This window comes from Phanerochaete carnosa (assembly GCF_000300595.1).
Source record: "Phanerochaete carnosa HHB-10118-sp unplaced genomic scaffold PHACAscaffold_7, whole genome shotgun sequence".
In the NCBI taxonomy this organism is placed as follows: domain Eukaryota; kingdom Fungi; phylum Basidiomycota; class Agaricomycetes; order Polyporales; family Phanerochaetaceae; genus Phanerochaete; species Phanerochaete carnosa.
The window spans coordinates 1,523,846-1,539,041 of NW_006767634.1; the positions used below are offsets into that span (position 1 = coordinate 1,523,846).

At 52.6% G+C, this 15,196-nt stretch overlaps 6 protein-coding genes across 6 annotated transcripts; 1 reads left to right on the forward strand and 5 right to left on the reverse strand.

The window, feature by feature from the left end:
* Position 1: 1 nt before the first annotated feature.
* PHACADRAFT_211082 (uncharacterized protein) lies at positions 2 to 1,118 on the reverse strand. The gene is made up of 2 exons (XM_007398014.1): positions 453 to 1,118; positions 2 to 391 (listed from the first exon to the last, which is right to left on the reverse strand). Exons 1-2 carry the CDS (start codon positions 847 to 849, stop codon positions 261 to 263), a joined length of 528 nt encoding a protein of 175 aa, XP_007398076.1. The 5' UTR covers positions 850 to 1,118; the 3' UTR covers positions 2 to 260.
* Positions 1,119 to 2,214: 1,096 nt separating this feature from the next.
* On the reverse strand, positions 2,215 to 3,498 carry PHACADRAFT_186064 (uncharacterized protein; the record flags this gene model as incomplete). Its single annotated transcript, XM_007398015.1, has 5 exons — positions 2,215 to 2,815; positions 2,855 to 2,987; positions 3,042 to 3,145; positions 3,199 to 3,435; positions 3,489 to 3,498. 5 exons carry the CDS (start codon positions 3,496 to 3,498, stop codon positions 2,331 to 2,333), a joined length of 969 nt encoding a protein of 322 aa, XP_007398077.1. The 3' UTR covers positions 2,215 to 2,330.
* A 669-nt stretch (positions 3,499 to 4,167) lies between these two features.
* On the reverse strand, positions 4,168 to 5,471 carry PHACADRAFT_259733 (uncharacterized protein). Its single transcript, XM_007398016.1, has 4 exons — positions 5,040 to 5,471; positions 4,904 to 4,984; positions 4,752 to 4,844; positions 4,168 to 4,672 (listed from the first exon to the last, which is right to left on the reverse strand). The coding sequence occupies exons 1-4, from the start codon at positions 5,160 to 5,162 to the stop codon at positions 4,334 to 4,336; spliced, it is 636 nt and encodes a 211-aa protein (XP_007398078.1). The 5' UTR covers positions 5,163 to 5,471; the 3' UTR covers positions 4,168 to 4,333.
* Positions 5,472 to 6,148: 677 nt separating this feature from the next.
* Positions 6,149 to 7,372, forward strand: PHACADRAFT_175798 (uncharacterized protein). The gene is made up of 5 exons (XM_007398017.1): positions 6,149 to 6,220; positions 6,278 to 6,462; positions 6,516 to 6,654; positions 6,709 to 6,811; positions 6,862 to 7,372. Exons 1-5 carry the CDS (start codon positions 6,176 to 6,178, stop codon positions 6,975 to 6,977), a joined length of 588 nt encoding a protein of 195 aa, XP_007398079.1. The 5' UTR covers positions 6,149 to 6,175; the 3' UTR covers positions 6,978 to 7,372.
* Positions 7,373 to 7,923: 551 nt separating this feature from the next.
* PHACADRAFT_147924 (uncharacterized protein) lies at positions 7,924 to 11,288 on the reverse strand. The gene is made up of 4 exons (XM_007398018.1): positions 10,598 to 11,288; positions 10,073 to 10,541; positions 9,845 to 10,017; positions 7,924 to 9,782 (listed from the first exon to the last, which is right to left on the reverse strand). Exons 1-4 carry the CDS (start codon positions 11,261 to 11,263, stop codon positions 8,907 to 8,909), a joined length of 2,184 nt encoding a protein of 727 aa, XP_007398080.1. The 5' UTR covers positions 11,264 to 11,288; the 3' UTR covers positions 7,924 to 8,906.
* Positions 11,289 to 14,239: 2,951 nt separating this feature from the next.
* PHACADRAFT_259740 (uncharacterized protein) lies at positions 14,240 to 14,800 on the reverse strand (the record flags this gene model as incomplete). Its single annotated transcript, XM_007398019.1, has 1 exon — positions 14,240 to 14,800. The coding sequence occupies exon 1, from the start codon at positions 14,724 to 14,726 to the stop codon at positions 14,241 to 14,243; it is 486 nt and encodes a 161-aa protein (XP_007398081.1). The 5' UTR covers positions 14,727 to 14,800.
* Between the last annotated feature and the right edge of the window lie 396 nt (positions 14,801 to 15,196).

Below are 15,196 nucleotides of genomic sequence, written 5' to 3' on the forward strand. Positions count from 1 at the left end.
ACCGGGTTGTTCGAGGGTTTGAGCTTCATTTACACGTATAGGCCTCGGCGGCCTTATTAGCGAGCGTGCTCCAGGTAGAGGCTGTCAAGGGTACGTTTAGTGCCGACGCTGGGAGTCAAAGAGCAGCTTACCGAGCAACTCGAGCCTTGCCGCAGGGTCCAGTGCCACCGACAGGCCTGTACGGGAACCCCGCCGACGACTGCGACCAGGATCAACTCAGCGGTGCCAAGGTTCCCGGAAGCCTTCTATCATCGGAGGGGCTAGCGGTTCCTGCCAGCCGCGTACAGCTCCTGCTGTCGATGCCCGGTGCAAGTAGAGACACTGAAGAGTGGTATGCGCTGCTTGCTCGCCTTGGGCAAAGCTCTGTCTTCGACGCGAGCCGCGATCGTTGCTGTGAGTAGGGTACCCGGTTAACGCGATATTCATCCAAGGCGACAACAACAGATACTTACCAAGAACATCGCCCTTGACGCTGGTCCGGTACCACCGACAGGCCTGTACGGGAACCCCGTCAACGACTGCAACCGGGATCGACTCGACGATGTCGAGGTTCACCAGAAGCTTTCTGTCGTCGACGAGGCTAGCGGTATCTGCCAGCCGCGTACAGCTCCTGCTGTCGTTGCCCGGCCCTGGTAGTGGGTAGGAAGGGTTGATGACCACCTTGCCCCATGTCGAGGGCAGAGAATGCAGCCAAGGGGAGATTAGATGGTGGTGGTTGAGGTGAGAGGTGTTTGGAGCTGGAAAGGTGAGGGAAAGGGGATATTTATACCTTTCCGGAGGGGAGGCTGGCATCGCGGTCACGTTACTTGTTTGTTGACAAGAATCCGGACGGCATGTGGCGAGAGCCATCGGATTCTAAGCTTTTCGGAGCCCCTCCGTACGCCGTGCTGCATGTATCCTCACGCAACAGTACTGACAAATTTTCTGCGCAAGACCTCCTGCCTCTGAGTCTCCGGAGCTGAAGTTTCTAGCAGTCAATACGAGATTAGCGAAGTACCAAAGAAACATAAAAACTGGCACACGGCTCCTGTAAATTGAATGGACACTCCTGTGCCCTCCGAGATGTGGCCGCATCGGCGCTGGTGTGCATCGAAGAGCTCGCAAAGCGGCCGCCTCCTGTCCCAAACTAGAATGCCTTCCTTATTTGGATACGTTGGAATATAGACGCTCTAAGGCTGACCACGAACCGGCTACAGCCTGCAAAGTCTTAGCAGAGCTGCAGAACGTTTTCCTCATAGAATTAGGAGGTATTTATGGATTCGTGTGTAGAATTGTCCCGGAACAAGCCGAAGATGGTAGCATTAACTGAGGTCGTTATCCCTCAATAAGACAGGTTCACTTGCTTATTGCGACTAGCGCAATTTAAAGTCCGCTGCATTACCAAATAATAATAGATTATTAATGAGTTTGTAATGGCCCTGTTATTCAACCTCGCTTCTTTCACGCGGCGTCCATGAAGGCGGCTCCCTCTTGAACTGCACCGCGACATTCATGTCTTCGTGACGGGCTACGACAAGACAGCTGTAGTACCAAGATTCTCTCTAGCTTCGCATGCCTGGTCCCTACAGGTACGCCAGAGAGCGAGGAGAACTTGTCACATGTTCTACGACATATCGCGATTCCTCCTATCAGCCTGGCTTGCGAATCACGTCACCAAGATGTACTCCAAAACACTTGGATTTTCGGAGCGATACGGGCTGGAAAGGTCGACTATCTTGCACCGCGCTCAGCAAAGTCTTTATGCGGGACCTGACAGATGTACGAAGAAGACACGAAGGTGTCGCAATACACTAGATGTCTACGGAAGTCCGCTACGTCGCCATGAGAATATCACTCAAGTGTGCGAGCAATTTTCCGTCAGATGAGACCCCAAGCTCTAGCCCGTCCGGTACATCTCATATTTCACTTTCAAGTTTTTGGGTTATGCATGCCAGGTTGTGTAATGCGCACTGCATGTTCCCTCGTCTTCAGCAGGAGAAATGTAGAGCTGATACCGCGATGCTTATGCGACATCCTCTTGACCAGGGCCTTCGCAAGCGTGGTGCCATACAGACCGACGGCTCAGACACGCGAGGGACTGTGGAGGACGTCTGTGAGTTAGACGTCTCGGACGTTTCACATTCTGTACACAAGGGACGGCTTTCTGAGGTCTGCAGCGGGACCCGCATGGTTAACGCGAAGCTGCAGACATCCCAATCAGTCTCAGTCATCATTGCGACTTTGTTATCTAGTTTCTGCCAGCATGCATGCATACAATTAGAAGAGGGTGCAGTACTATAGGGTCATTACAGGAATGCAAGTATGGCGTCTTAAAGACGGCCGAAGTGTGATCAAGAGTCGACGACATGGCTCGGCGATAATATGCTGACATTTTGAGGCAAGAGCACCGCGACAACCGAGGATACGACGGACAAGCCGATAGTCACGGTCGACAGCACTCTGGAGCTCCAGGGCAGCATCGCCCAGACGTAGGACATGATGCCTACCATGGCAAGGACGAAGCCAACAACGGACAGGATCATGCATAGGGTATGACAGTTCTCGAGGAGGTGAGTTGGCGGCTTTCCCCTGCGGAGCGGACCAACTTGCTCGAGCGTCGGGTTCGCAGACCATACGGGCACGCCTGACAGCGGCGGGATCGTCTGACCAGGCTCTAGCTTGTGATTCTCTGGTCCTGGGGCGGACCCGTTCTCTAGCTTTTGCTCTACTTTGATTTCCTGCTGATTCGCTTCGTGGACGCGGAAGCGCACGAGGAAGAATGCGGCAACAAAGGAGAGGATGGCTGTGAGGGATCCCCGATCAGTGTTACTACCAGCTTTAAGGGGAGGGCAGCAGAGTCATGCCTGTAACTTACCTGCGAAGCTGTGCACTACCAGTGCACTGGACAAGGTAGCGGCGGAGGCACTGCGTGCACCTGAAATCGAGTCATTATCGCCGGGTGTGACGATACCTAGCAATTGCGATTCTATAGCGGCGAAGAATGTTGTCTGTGGAGTGAGCTGAGTATAATACCACCGGCGCAACTGTCGACGAGAACTTACGATGACAGATATGAGCTGCAAACGCTCCGTCCACGATATCACTAGCTCCTTCAGGGCTTTAAGCCGGGCATCCTCGTCCTTTTTGTTTTGATCTTCTTGAGTCCCTGCAGATAATCTAGATCAGCATCACCCATCCTCTGGACGTTAAGGCACGTACATTTCCTCGGTGTATTTGCCAAACTCGTGTCTTGCAGGCCACTCAATGCGCTAAGTGGAACAGCACTGTGTAGCGCACCATTCTCGTTCGTTGTCATCCGCGAGAGGGCTCCCGGCGTCTCTACGAATAAGCCCCGCCGGGCGAAGTCAGTCCATTGAATGGGGCTTGGCGAGGGAGGGCCGTTAGTAACCATTGAGTCACCCCTCCGCCTGGTTCTCCCAGGGATTATCGATCTGACTATCAACGGCAAGCAGTGAGAAGCAGTCCGACATTGGAGAGGCACTACGTACGGCTGGTCATATTAATGACTTTTTGCAGGGGACATTTGCTGCGTCACTGGGGGCTGTCGCCTTTATAATGGGCTCTCACTTGAATTTGATGCCATCGTCACCTGTGCGTGGCGGTGGGTCCTGAGGCCTGAGGCATCGGACTGAGCGTCCAACATTCATCCAGAGAAGTCCATCTGAGGGCAAGTGCTAGCCAGAGTTAGCCGAGTATGATAGACGACGGGTCACTCGTCCGACAACGCCGCATACGCACCTCCCGTCTCCACCTTGAGCGGTTTGCAGTGCCCGAGTTAGTCTCGGAACGAAAGAACAGTCCAACTAGCTCCGTGTTATATCGCCGGATCGGAGACGAAATTTGGCTGGAGTCCCCCAAACCTCCATGACCCTCTCTTCGCGGAAGAAAGAATCTGATTGCCGCTTGCAGCGAAGAACGCTTTTTGGAGCCGCGTTCAATGGAAGTAAGTGGCCTACGTCGCCCTCGAGAGTACTCAATTGGCCAACATACGGACGCTGCAACAAATTTGCGCCGATGTGCGTCTAATTTAGTCTATTAGCTAGATGCCGGTATCCTCCAGCATAGCCCTACGACTAGGCATGTGAATCGAGCAACAGTATGAAATACAGAATGCACATACCTGGTAGCTGCGGCTCACACGCGATAGCATGGAGATTACGAGGAAAAGGTAGGTATTCAAACTATGAGATACGATACAAGCAAGGGTATCAGGATAACAAGTACAAAGACGATGATTGAATACGAAGACGACGTTGACTCGCAACGAGCTAATACCCGAACAGAAGACGTAAGATACAGCGCAACCAGAAACCCAGTAATAGTACACTATGATTTATTTCCAGGAAGCCATGCTCGCAATGGCCCCTGCTTCATATCTGAACGCCGCGACGGCCTCGCCGTCGCCCTCACGGTCCACTCTCCATGGCCTCGACTCGAGGTAGCTCGCAAGGCTGCAGAAGGCGATCGCGCACTCGAGGTGTCCCTGGGGGAACGCGCTGAACACCTCGCGGTGAATGAAGATGACCTCCAGATACTCGCCGCCGGTGGTAGGGAAGTGGCCCGAGGTCAACTGTTCGTGCATGGCTTGCAGAAGTCCGCAGCCGCACGGCGTGGACGCCTCGCTGCTTGCGCCGGGCTGCTGCCTTGGACTTGTGTTTGGGTGACTTGGCGCCTTCAACGTTGAAGTGAAGATCAAGGTCGTCAAAGGTAAGCAGAGGCGCGGATAAGAACAAGGGGGACGGGCAACGTGCTGGATATGCTGAGTCCTCTGAGTCGGAGCCGTCGGACATGAAGGAGTCCTGCGCCGTGGGCGGCGTGCGAGGCACGCTGGTGTCGCGTTTTACCTTTCTCGGGCCATCGTCAGAGGTTTAATGATGTTATCGGACGGATCGGGAGGACTCACAATGCCGGGGACGACACTCCAGGCATTCTGAAGGGTCATACTGCCCAAGAGCTCGGATAGTTGTTGGTCGAAGTCCATCATCTGAGGGTTCGGGACGTCAGACAACGTCAGAGATCGGGGCATATATACTGCTCACATCGGTAGTGACGAAACTGGTCGATGCGTTCATCGAGTACGTAGTGGCAGGAGCGTGAGGCAGGTTTGGTGGGGATCGACCTGCAGCTGCCTGGAAGTGGTTATGTAGCGGTTGGTGCAGCATGCACTTTCGTGCAGGCTACCGTGTCAAAACCTCATTGCAGACTAGTTATACTCGCTGTCGCGTGGACCCCTCGAGGCCCGCACTGCCGCGGGCTAGAAGCGCAGCATACCCATCTAATCTCGGCGACTAACATCTGATCAGCCCAGCAAGCCGGCAAGGGTCGGCAGTCGTCATCCAGCAATCTACGTCTTGACCGGAAGCTCTCCTTTGACATCCTAGGATAGAGGGTCGGAAAGCATATGCTGGGCACTGAAGGCAGATATCCAGCAACATGCAGTACGGCCCATCTATCTGCACCATGTGTCCCGTCGGCAAGAGTCGGCAGCTATAAGGATATACAACTAAATCAGGGTGAGAAGACAATCGAAACACCATCTGAAAGGAAAAAACGAAACATTAGAAACCTCAGAGAGAAGATGATGTCGCCGACAAATCGACGGCATGGTCATCCGAGGGCGCAAGGCAGGGCCTGCCCCTCGTCAAGTTAGAATAGTTGATACTTCTGTCTTCATCGTGGGCAGAGGGTTGCCGGCCATCATGGCCAGTCCGAAAGGCTAAATGGAGACTGTATTCGAGACACACCTCTGCTACGCTATCCGCTAGCCAGCTGGCCACCCGGAGCTTTCCCAGAAGAAACGTGGGGCCGTGGGTCGGATACAAGGATTTCATTGGTCGCCGGAATTAGGCCGAAGGCTGAGAACTCGCATGGTGAACAACCCTAGGAGAGACTGAGAAAGTTGTGTCCAAGCGCGTTCAGCATGCCGAGCAACGGGAGTGGGTACGACGTCAAATGGAGTCGAGTGACAGTTTTCGAGAGCGGATACCAGCGCATCCGGGGAAAAAAGGACGCATCGGCCACATGCGTCGTAAATGCGGCTGCAACTGCACAGTCTGCAGAGCAAAGGAAAAGATTGGGAAGAGAGCACAAAGACCCGCCTTAGCGCCAGCGAGAAAGCATACTCAACAGGCGCCCAATTCTCGCTTGCTTTGTTCAGACATCCCTCGTGTTAGCCATGGATCACCCAATATACTATCCGAAGTCAGAGTATATCGAGACAGTCGGTATTTTGAGCATCCGTTTGCGATATACTTAGCCTTATCAACGCACCCTGCAGGACACGGGTAACAAGGTCTCCCGTCGCGCGACCATTGCGGGCCCTCAGAACATCATCCTGGGTGGCAAGACCATCATCGCAAACGGCGCAATAATCCGCGGTGATCTACGTCGGACAGGCCCCGGACATGCCGTTGTCATATCGCTGGGGAGATACTGCCTGGTCGGGGAGGGCTGCATCATGAGGTGCGTCGCTCATCCTTCCGCACGCGTTCATGTCGGTGCTTACAAGCATGCAGGCCGCCGTACAAGACGTACCGCGGAAACTTCAACTACTACCCTATGAAGGTCGGCGACCACGTGCACATCGGCGCGAACACTGTCGTCGAGGCCGCGCAGATCGGGAGCCATGTCGAGATTGGGAAGAATTGTGTCATCGTCAGTGGGCGCGTACAGGAGTTGGAACGAGGGATACTGATCAAGTGTACGCAGGGAAAGTTCACCATTATAAAAGACTGCGCGAAGATCGCAGACAACACCGTCATTCCTCCGAATACAGTCATCCCTGCATTGTCGTCGTTTGCGGGCTCTCCAGGTACGCCCCCAGCTCCTTGCGCCAACTCAGGGATAAACGTGGCTCCGTAGGGCGTTTTGTTGAAGATATGCCAGAGTCTACGCAGGAGATGGTGGAGGCAATGACCAAGTCTTACTATTCGCGATTCCAACCAGACCCAGGTTCTGCGGCAACGCAGCAACGATGAACGTTGCTAGTCTTGAACATCCTGCTGTCGTACTCGGCCATATACCCTGCATTGATGATACCTCTTGCCCCTGGTTACTACAATGTGATAAACTTGTCTCTCATTGCGACTCGCGATCCAGCGGTGTCTGCATTGCTGGGTGTCAGGAATCTTTAGGAAACCAGGATTACATTTGTACGCTTGTGATATTCCTACATGAATTGGCTCGTATCGACAACATTGAAGAGTAGAAGCTTGTGGCAAAAGTGAAGCCTTCCTGCAGAAGGTAGCACGCGGCGAATTAGTACATCTCGAGACTCATGCCGTCGTGAATTTCATAGTCGGCAAGTGTGATGTGATCCTTGTAGATCGTGTACCTATGCACCAGTGAGCAGCCGACGCCACAGGTGCGTGATGAAGGCAAAGGCGAGCGCACCATTTCTTAAGCTGGATCTTGGATGGATCCGTACCCGTCTGCGCACCGATGAGCTTCTTCAGATCACCAACGGTGTCATCTGGACTGCATTTCACGCGAACTGCATGAGCCAGGCATGAGAGAAACGGTGGCGGTTAGCTGGCTATTCTGATATTAGAAGGCAAGCTGAGCATGCACACCTTTGCGTCCCAGACGATCGTTCGCAATAACCTATTCCCGCGAGCAAGAGATGAGAAACCCCACGGGTGACGGTGCATAGCGAGACGCAAGCATTGCAGCGCGATGGAGTATGTCACATGTACGAAGGAGAACGATGGTCAGCTACGCTTAGTGCGACAAATTATCAATATACCTCAATCAGTGCCATTCGAGCAGATCAAATGTGTGCAGCGAAGGATACAAGAACCAGATGTAGAAGGGGAGAGCACGTCTCCCAAGTCTTTAACCAGTGGACGGGATTGCTTAATCCTGCTTACATTATCACTGCAAACATATCCAAACACCGAGCGTCGCGCATATTATCCAACGTAGTTTTTATTCATAATTATAATACCATCACGATTCATTTGGGATATAGATCTAGGAAGGGCTAAGTCGCTGCAGACGGCGAGAGATAACCCTTCTGCTGAGGCGTTAGTAAAGATCCTAACCTCGCGATCGATCTCCACTAGCACTACTGGGCCCTTTGTACATGTTGCTACTCGCTCTCCTTCTCGGTACCCTGTCCTTGCGTGGCGACTAAAGGCGACCTTGAGCTCACGACCGTTCCACCCAATCTCTCGCGCGAAAAGCCTCTTCCTCGTGCAGGCATCGTTTTTGAAAGCCATGCTTTTGATAGACCCGAGCCTGTAACCGGCGTGAAGCTGCACCCGCCTGCGAGCGGGGAAATTCATTCAGGATGCTCGCGCAGCTTCCGTAACAACTGAGGTATTGCGAGGGCGGAGCCTTGTACTACATCGGCGAGGTATGCTCAACCACCACTTGCCTGCCGGTACGACGGGCTGAGGCTGAAGAGGAATAGCGAAGCTTGGTCCAGTGTATGGTGAGTGTATGCGCGTGCCAACGTCCCCAACTTGCATCGTAATACGTGGCTTGTAGTTCTTTCCCGAATGGCAGGCGGCATGTACCCGCAGTGCCTCCCCTTGCATGGCCGTGAAGCCTGCGAACGTCATCGCGAAGGTTGCTGCCGCGTCCAACGGAGCATCTGAGACGGAGCATTCCTCTGCACTTGCCCTGCTGAATGATGAGGACAAGGGCGAGGACACGAGATGTGCAAGATCTTCCAAGAATCGACAAAGGTCCTCCAGCCCATAGTGTCTGCAGATGAGAACTAGTGGCGGTTATGCCGACTTGGGCGAGAACATGACGATATTCCAGTGCTCGCGCTGCACTGTAGCGACCCACTGCTCGGTAAGCTGTCTGATGTGCGCCGTACCAAAATACAGTCGGGGAACGGAGACCTGACGCATACTCCTTAACTCCTTCCCTGTTTCCAGTAGTCACGTGTCGTGCCGCTACGCGGATTTTACCTTTTTGTTTGCGCTTCCTTGGATTTCTTCTTCATCCTCTCTGAGTCTCCGCCTCGAGCCTTGATCAGGGCTGTGAGACGCAATAGGGTGGTGAAATGTAGAGGACTCGTGGGGTGCATGAATACGATGGGATGCAGAGGACTCGCGGGGTGCGGAAAAGAAGGTGAATGATGGCTGCTTGTCGGAAACTAAGGTCAGGGTGGGCAAGTGCTCAAATTGGTCAGGCGTCTTGTCAATGCTGCTCCAGGGTTCAGGGTCGTCTCCAGCGACAGTCAGAATATCCTCTATACGCGAATGGGTGGCAAGGGGGTCAGAGGGAGGTTTCGATGTGATTTCGCTTCCATTGGCGGAAAACCTGGTTGCATATTGTTCGATTAGAGTCGTGTTCCTTTTCGACTTAGGCGCCTCAGCCTGATCATCTTTCAGCGGGGCTGGTCTGTAGCGCTCCAGTTCGTCGAAATCCACAAAGTGATAGTGTAGATAGCAGAGCGAATGGAGCGCTTTGAGTACGACCTCGAACATCGTCCGATCCCCTGCGTCTGTTGAATCCGTAAGAGCGAATGGTAGATCGGCCATACTGTAGGCAGACATCTTCGCTCTTCCGCCCGTCCGATGCGTCCCTCTAACCGACTGGTATCTACTTTCATCCAAGAAGAAAGTCGAGACGAACATCGCCAGTTGCTCGCTGTATTGAACTGTCTTCGTATCAGCAGCCCGGTGTAACTGGCCAGTCATATTGTGGTGGTGAAAGCGAAGGGTGTTGAAGTAGATGACGTTGACAAAAGACTCCAAGTCATCGGAGACTTCTTGCGGCTTCAAAGGATAGTGGAGCGAGAGTCCAGACATGAAAGCCCATGTGCCCTAGTCGTGAACGAGATTGTTAGTAAGGATCGCGTACAGGTCGCAAACCGGCAGTAGCGTACTGATCGTCCAATTTGTGTTGCCTTCTGGGGTCCATCCTTCAGCTTGCTCAGATCCCAGTCGCCCAGGAGTCCATTCGGCTTTTCGTCATCTGCTGAGTCTAGTTCGATCAAGATATTACCACTACTGATGTCGCGATGAAGAATGCCAGCCCCATCCCAAGCTTGCCGGTGAGCTAGAGGGCGTTGGTGATGAGCATAGAAGAATGAACTTGATCTATATGTGCGCACCTATAACGGCGTGGGAAACCACGCGGACCATGACGAAGGAGTTACGATATTCAGCCAATGGGAGACCAAGAATTTCGATCACCAAACGGTAGGCAAAGCTCCTCAAAGGCGTCGGACTCTGTAGGAATTCTTGAGTTCGCGTGGACAAACGTCGGCCAAGTCCCCGATGAGAGACGTGACAAATATCCTCGCCGCTGAGAAGTTGAGGTATATGCTCGACTTTCTTCTCGTATAGCCTCTCGTAAGTCTCGTGCTCAGGGGGAATATCGCTGCACCCGGGTCTCCAGGAGAGCTTGAGGAACACCAGTCGCCTCTTGCCTACCACATATGCAAAATAGCCCTTGGTTCCACGCCCCGTGGATGAGTAGTTACAGGCATGATACTTGCCAACAAGGAGAGTCAAGGTTCCTTTGTGGACTTCGTGGGCAAACGAGTGCTCAGGTCCGTCAACTGTAGCTGTGCAGTTTAACTGATAATATAAATCCCAGGTAAGATTAGAAACACGAGATTGTTATGTGTGCTTACCCGATAGATCGGGTACAGGTTTTGGTTCTCGGTCATCGCCTCGACGAACTTCAGGCGGCGCGCATCCCTTTGTTCCCGTAGGTGATCCTTGTACTGGAGTAGCTCGGTCTTCTCCGCCTCCGTCGCCCACGAGAAAGAAGTGTCGAAGCCTTGCATTGCGCGAGAAGACGTAGCAATTTTGTAGAAAAAGTTCACCAGAGGAGCTACGTTGGTGGTCCAGTCGAAAGCGTTCGTAATAACTACGCCGCAGCGATCCCAACGTGTAAGACGAGCTTGTTTACCGGCGATGAACACCATGCAGAAGGATTCGCGATGTTGTCGAAGGAATATTTCGGCGACGTACTTCAGTATCTGCACTCGGGAATCTCGACTCCCGCGCTGCCAGTCGAATCCCTCCTCGGGTCCAAATGGGTCCTCGGTCGATTTGACCTTGACTTCAACGAGCGCGACGCTCCAGGCCATCGCAACCCTAGCGATGTGACGAAAGCGATCACCGTTCTTCTTCTTCCCCCTCGCCGCCAACGCCTCCACGATCCAGGCGTCCTTTCCGGGGCCCCCATCGTAGTTGAGAGACAAATCTGGTTTGTGGTCGGCGAACACGTCTTCAATCCGGTCTGCTGTATCCTTTACAATGTATCCGGTCCCTTCAAGTGCGATATTCCACATATTGCACTATATCCGGCAGACAGATAGTCAGCTACAGCTCGGATAAGCAAGCACACGAACAGACACTCACCAACGGAGTGTACAAATCGCTTTCCACCATGCTAGCCGTGATGCGGAGACCAGACAAGTCCCTACGGATGAGTTCCAGAGCTGTGTCTGGGACCACACCAGTCCCCCGGAAGAATGTATCCAGGAACTTGTCTAAAGCAAGCGCAGCCACTAGGTCTTCCATCTCAAAGTCCCCCTTCTCATGAAACTGTGCCCTCTTGTGGTGTCCTTGGCCTGTGGAAGGCTTGCTGTCTACAGGGGTACTGGCGAGCTCTTCGAGATAACCGGTGGTGATGGCGTCGATTTCATCAACTACATCGACGGCCTCTTCGAGGTCTGATATCGGGAAAGCTAGCGAAGAGGATGGCTCTGTTAAGGCGATGAGGCGGCAGAATGCAGGTAGGGTGTGTGCCTGGAGAGTGATTGGTGAGACATCTCAAGAGGAGATCATTTGAAGGACGCAGAAGGACGGACGTACGGTTGAGTGACCCTGGTACCTACGAGATTATGCTACACCTTGCACCGACATCAGCTTGTCGAACGTCACAGAAGACTCAACGGAGAGAGAAAGCTTTGCAGCCTTCTAGTCAAGCTTCTCTCTTAGGTAACGACGTGTATGAAGCCGTCGGAGCTGAAACGTTGAATAGCCAACAATAGCATCGCGTGTGCTTCCCGCTTGTGAACACCTGAAGCACCATAAAAGTAGAACGTTCGAACTGAAAGCTGCCTATTAGCTTTTAGAATTTGAGTTGTATGTACTGTCTTTTCTACCTGTACCAAGAGTCGACTATAATCGGAGCTAAACTTCTGCCCCGAGCGGGCTTCGAAATTGAGCGTCTATAAATCGCATAAATGATTTTCAAGGCCCACGATACATCCTAAGCTGCAGTACAATTGCTATAGCTTCTTGAAGACGTTGAAACGTCCATGCAGTCAGATTGTGTGAGAATTGTCTTCTTCAAGCTGTTTATGCCCAGCAAGTTACTAAGGGATGCGCCACCGGTCCATCAGCAGCTTCTCCGGTGGAATTCATAATGCATGCGTACCGCGCGCAGCTTTCAAGACTTACCGACATACGCAGTGGATACACATGGATATCACAAGATAAAATTGCATAGAAATATTCTCGCTTTTTATAAGAAAAGGAAAGTATTGAGGAGAATAGAGCAATGCGGCGTTGGTATCCATGATTATAATACGCTATAGCTTAGCTTTGACTGAAATTCGTCGACTGCTCTGTACCTGCTTCTCCAGTGAGGTGGTAAAGACGCAAAGTTAATCAGTGCGTCGGGTTGCCTTCTCCCCGTGTAACCCGACGTGGGACTCGGAGGAGCCCACTTAGTACCTCGAAATTACGAAGACTGCCAAGACGAAAATACGCGAAAGTTGACATAGCGTATAGCGTGATCAGATCCCTGAACTGTGCATCTCCGCAGCAATGAGACTTATTGCGAAATAACCATGGGAGGTCCCTGCGAGGACAAGTGTTAGACGCAAGGCATTGCAGTCGTAGATTGTCGAGGTGTTGAGCGACGCACCACTCCCCATAAAATACATCTCGTCCCTCGTACGCGCACAGAGCTGGCGAATCCGAAGGGATGCCTTCTCAGGTTCATTGGTTCATCAGGCTCGCAATGGTCGACAGGACAACGACTCATACAAGGAAGCGCTGTGTTCTTCGAACCCTAGTACACCCTGTCGACATAACGCTCACCTACTATATGTTCCATCCATGATCACAGTATATAGGCCGCCCCAGGTTCTTTAGCTTGGTAAAGAGTCTACCACCTCGCGCCTGATCATGTCCTTGGGGCCCTCGCCAACACTGAGCACTTCCGAACTCCTACTAGAGCATGAACACAGCTGGCCGACCCCGTCGCCGAGCTGCAGCAAATGCAGCAAGCCGAGATCCAAGAGCGAAATGAAGCGGTGCCTCGCCCGCATTCTCGTCATCTACCACGTGAGTTGTGGCGCATCGCTAGCCCAGGTCTCGCTCACCATCGTGCGCCGCAGTCGCCGAAGTGACAGGGCACACACCGGAACCTGCACATGTCGGTGCGCAAACTGCAGCAGGACCCGTCATGCACTACGGCCTAGGCCCACGGTTCAGGGACAACCCGTTCGAGAGCTACCACGACCTCAACCTCGAGCCGTGCGTGTCGACGCCGCGGATGCGCGGCTGGCTCTGTCTTGCGACAGAGTTCATGAGACTGTCGATATACATCGTGCCGGTGAACGAGACAGCACATGTTGAGATGAGGGGTCTGTCGAGTGTCAGCCATTTTCTGATGATGGACGTAGATTGGGATTCACAATATTAATAGCCTATAGGTGAGCAGACAGGCCTTGAAGACACCGGGGAATGCTCACCGTCTGTGACAACTGGACAACAGACGTCAGGCATAAAGAGTTGAATGAGAGATCCAGGTATCCTGAATACCATGGCGTAGTACATGTACATGGCTAGATCAGCTAGTAGCGCTTACCCAGTAGTATTGCGCGTCTCACTACAACCAACGCTCACTAACGGAGAAGGTGTTCGAGACAGTACTGGTGTTCTTGAAGATGGTTGTGTAAAACGTGTCGGGTTTATCGGCGTCCGTCGGCTGAGCGTGCATGAGATGTTTCCTACACGGGAGGCGTTTCAGCTATTCTCAGCCACGTGTTGGGCAAAACAAGTGTGAATTATCGAACGAGAAGGCTGAAAACAGCCGGCATATGCACCGATGTGATTTTCTCTTATCCTCTGTGATTGCTGTTTTTGTGGATAGCGATGGACCGTCGTATGGGGTCTGTAGTATCCATTGTAGCATGTAGTCATACAGTTAATTATAAAGTTAGTTAAAAACCAGTAGGAAACATGGACGGGAGACGAGTATGATCCTGTATAAAAGGTGCTCATTCAGTCAGAATTGCATTTGTAAACTCACTAAGAGGAATCACGCACCGAACAGCCAGATGATCCGGTATATTTCGACGATAATATCCTCAGTAACTTTTTGGTGCGTGGACTCAGCGTGCTCCGGATCACGTCTTGCGCCTGGATGAAGGTCACGTTCGGCAGGTCTTTGCCCGCAACCGTTATATGCACTTCGATGCTGTAGTCTTCCGATGAGGACGAATGTGCCGCTACTTTCTTGGAGTTTGATGCGACCCATCCGAGGGCCTCGACGACTCTGTCTAGCTCATGCCATGGCAACTCCTCTAGCATAGCAGGGATGTCCTCAATAGGAGACAGACGCTCAATGACGAAATTTAGGCGGGCCTTGCGTATGGAAGCGGTGGACGAGCGATGCTCTGCGGGAGCGAGGGAAAGGAGGGCCGATATTGTGGCGGCAAAGGTATTCTCCGCAAAGTCCCAATTCTTATAGGCACAGAGTGCTTGAGTGAGGACGATAGAGGACAGCTGTTGCATCGAACCCAGTACAGGGAACAGCTGCTCAAAGTATCCAATGTCCTTCTTTATCTGTCGGCACAATGATCAGCCAGGTACATAAGTGACAATGCTTCATACAGCTTACCCCCCACCCCCAATGTACATATAATGTTTGGAGGTTGCGCGATGCAGGACAGGCCAAGAAAAGTCGTGCGCAAGCCAGAATCTTCGCGTCCCACCAGCCATCCACCAAAATACGAAGCTTCAACAAGCAAAGCGGAGCTGCAATCTCCGTGAGAGATGTCAAAACGTGAACGATATCGTCAGGCCTAGACATCCTGAGTTCGAAGTCCGAGATGCGGGTAGTGAGGCTTGCACCTTTGAGGGCAAACGCATGAGAATAAGACGAAGGATTCAGCTGCAGCCCATATCGGATGTCAAGCTTGTTGATGGCGGAAAACATCGGGAGTATGGAGGACACGTCAAAACCGGGTCTTCCGTCTGGCTGT

Coding starts and splice junctions, on each gene's coding strand:
- PHACADRAFT_211082 (XM_007398014.1), bottom strand. CDS start 849: ATGGCTCTCGCCACATGCCGTCCGGATTCTTGTCAACAAACAAGTAAC. Junction 392..452: donor CGTCAAGGGCGATGTTCTTG/GTAAGTATCTGT, acceptor CCCTACTCACAG/CAACGATCGCGGCTCGCGTC.
- PHACADRAFT_259733 (XM_007398016.1), bottom strand. CDS start 5,162: ATGCTGCACCAACCGCTACATAACCACTTCCAGGCAGCTGCAGGTCGA. Junction 4,985..5,039: donor CCAGTTTCGTCACTACCGAT/GTGAGCAGTATA, acceptor CCGAACCCTCAG/ATGATGGACTTCGACCAACA. Junction 4,845..4,903: donor GGAGTGTCGTCCCCGGCATT/GTGAGTCCTCCC, acceptor GGCCCGAGAAAG/GTAAAACGCGACACCAGCGT.
- PHACADRAFT_175798 (XM_007398017.1), top strand. CDS start 6,176: ATGGATCACCCAATATACTATCCGAAGTCAGAGTATATCGAGACA. Junction 6,463..6,515: donor GGGGAGGGCTGCATCATGAG/GTGCGTCGCTCA, acceptor ACAAGCATGCAG/GCCGCCGTACAAGACGTACC. Junction 6,812..6,861: donor GTCGTTTGCGGGCTCTCCAG/GTACGCCCCCAG, acceptor GTGGCTCCGTAG/GGCGTTTTGTTGAAGATATG.
- PHACADRAFT_147924 (XM_007398018.1), bottom strand. CDS start 11,263: ATGTGGAATATCGCACTTGAAGGGACCGGATACATTGTAAAGGATACA. Junction 10,018..10,072: donor GGTTTCCCACGCCGTTATAG/GTGCGCACATAT, acceptor AACGCCCTCTAG/CTCACCGGCAAGCTTGGGAT. Junction 9,783..9,844: donor CAACACAAATTGGACGATCA/GTACGCTACTGC, acceptor GTTCACGACTAG/GGCACATGGGCTTTCATGTC.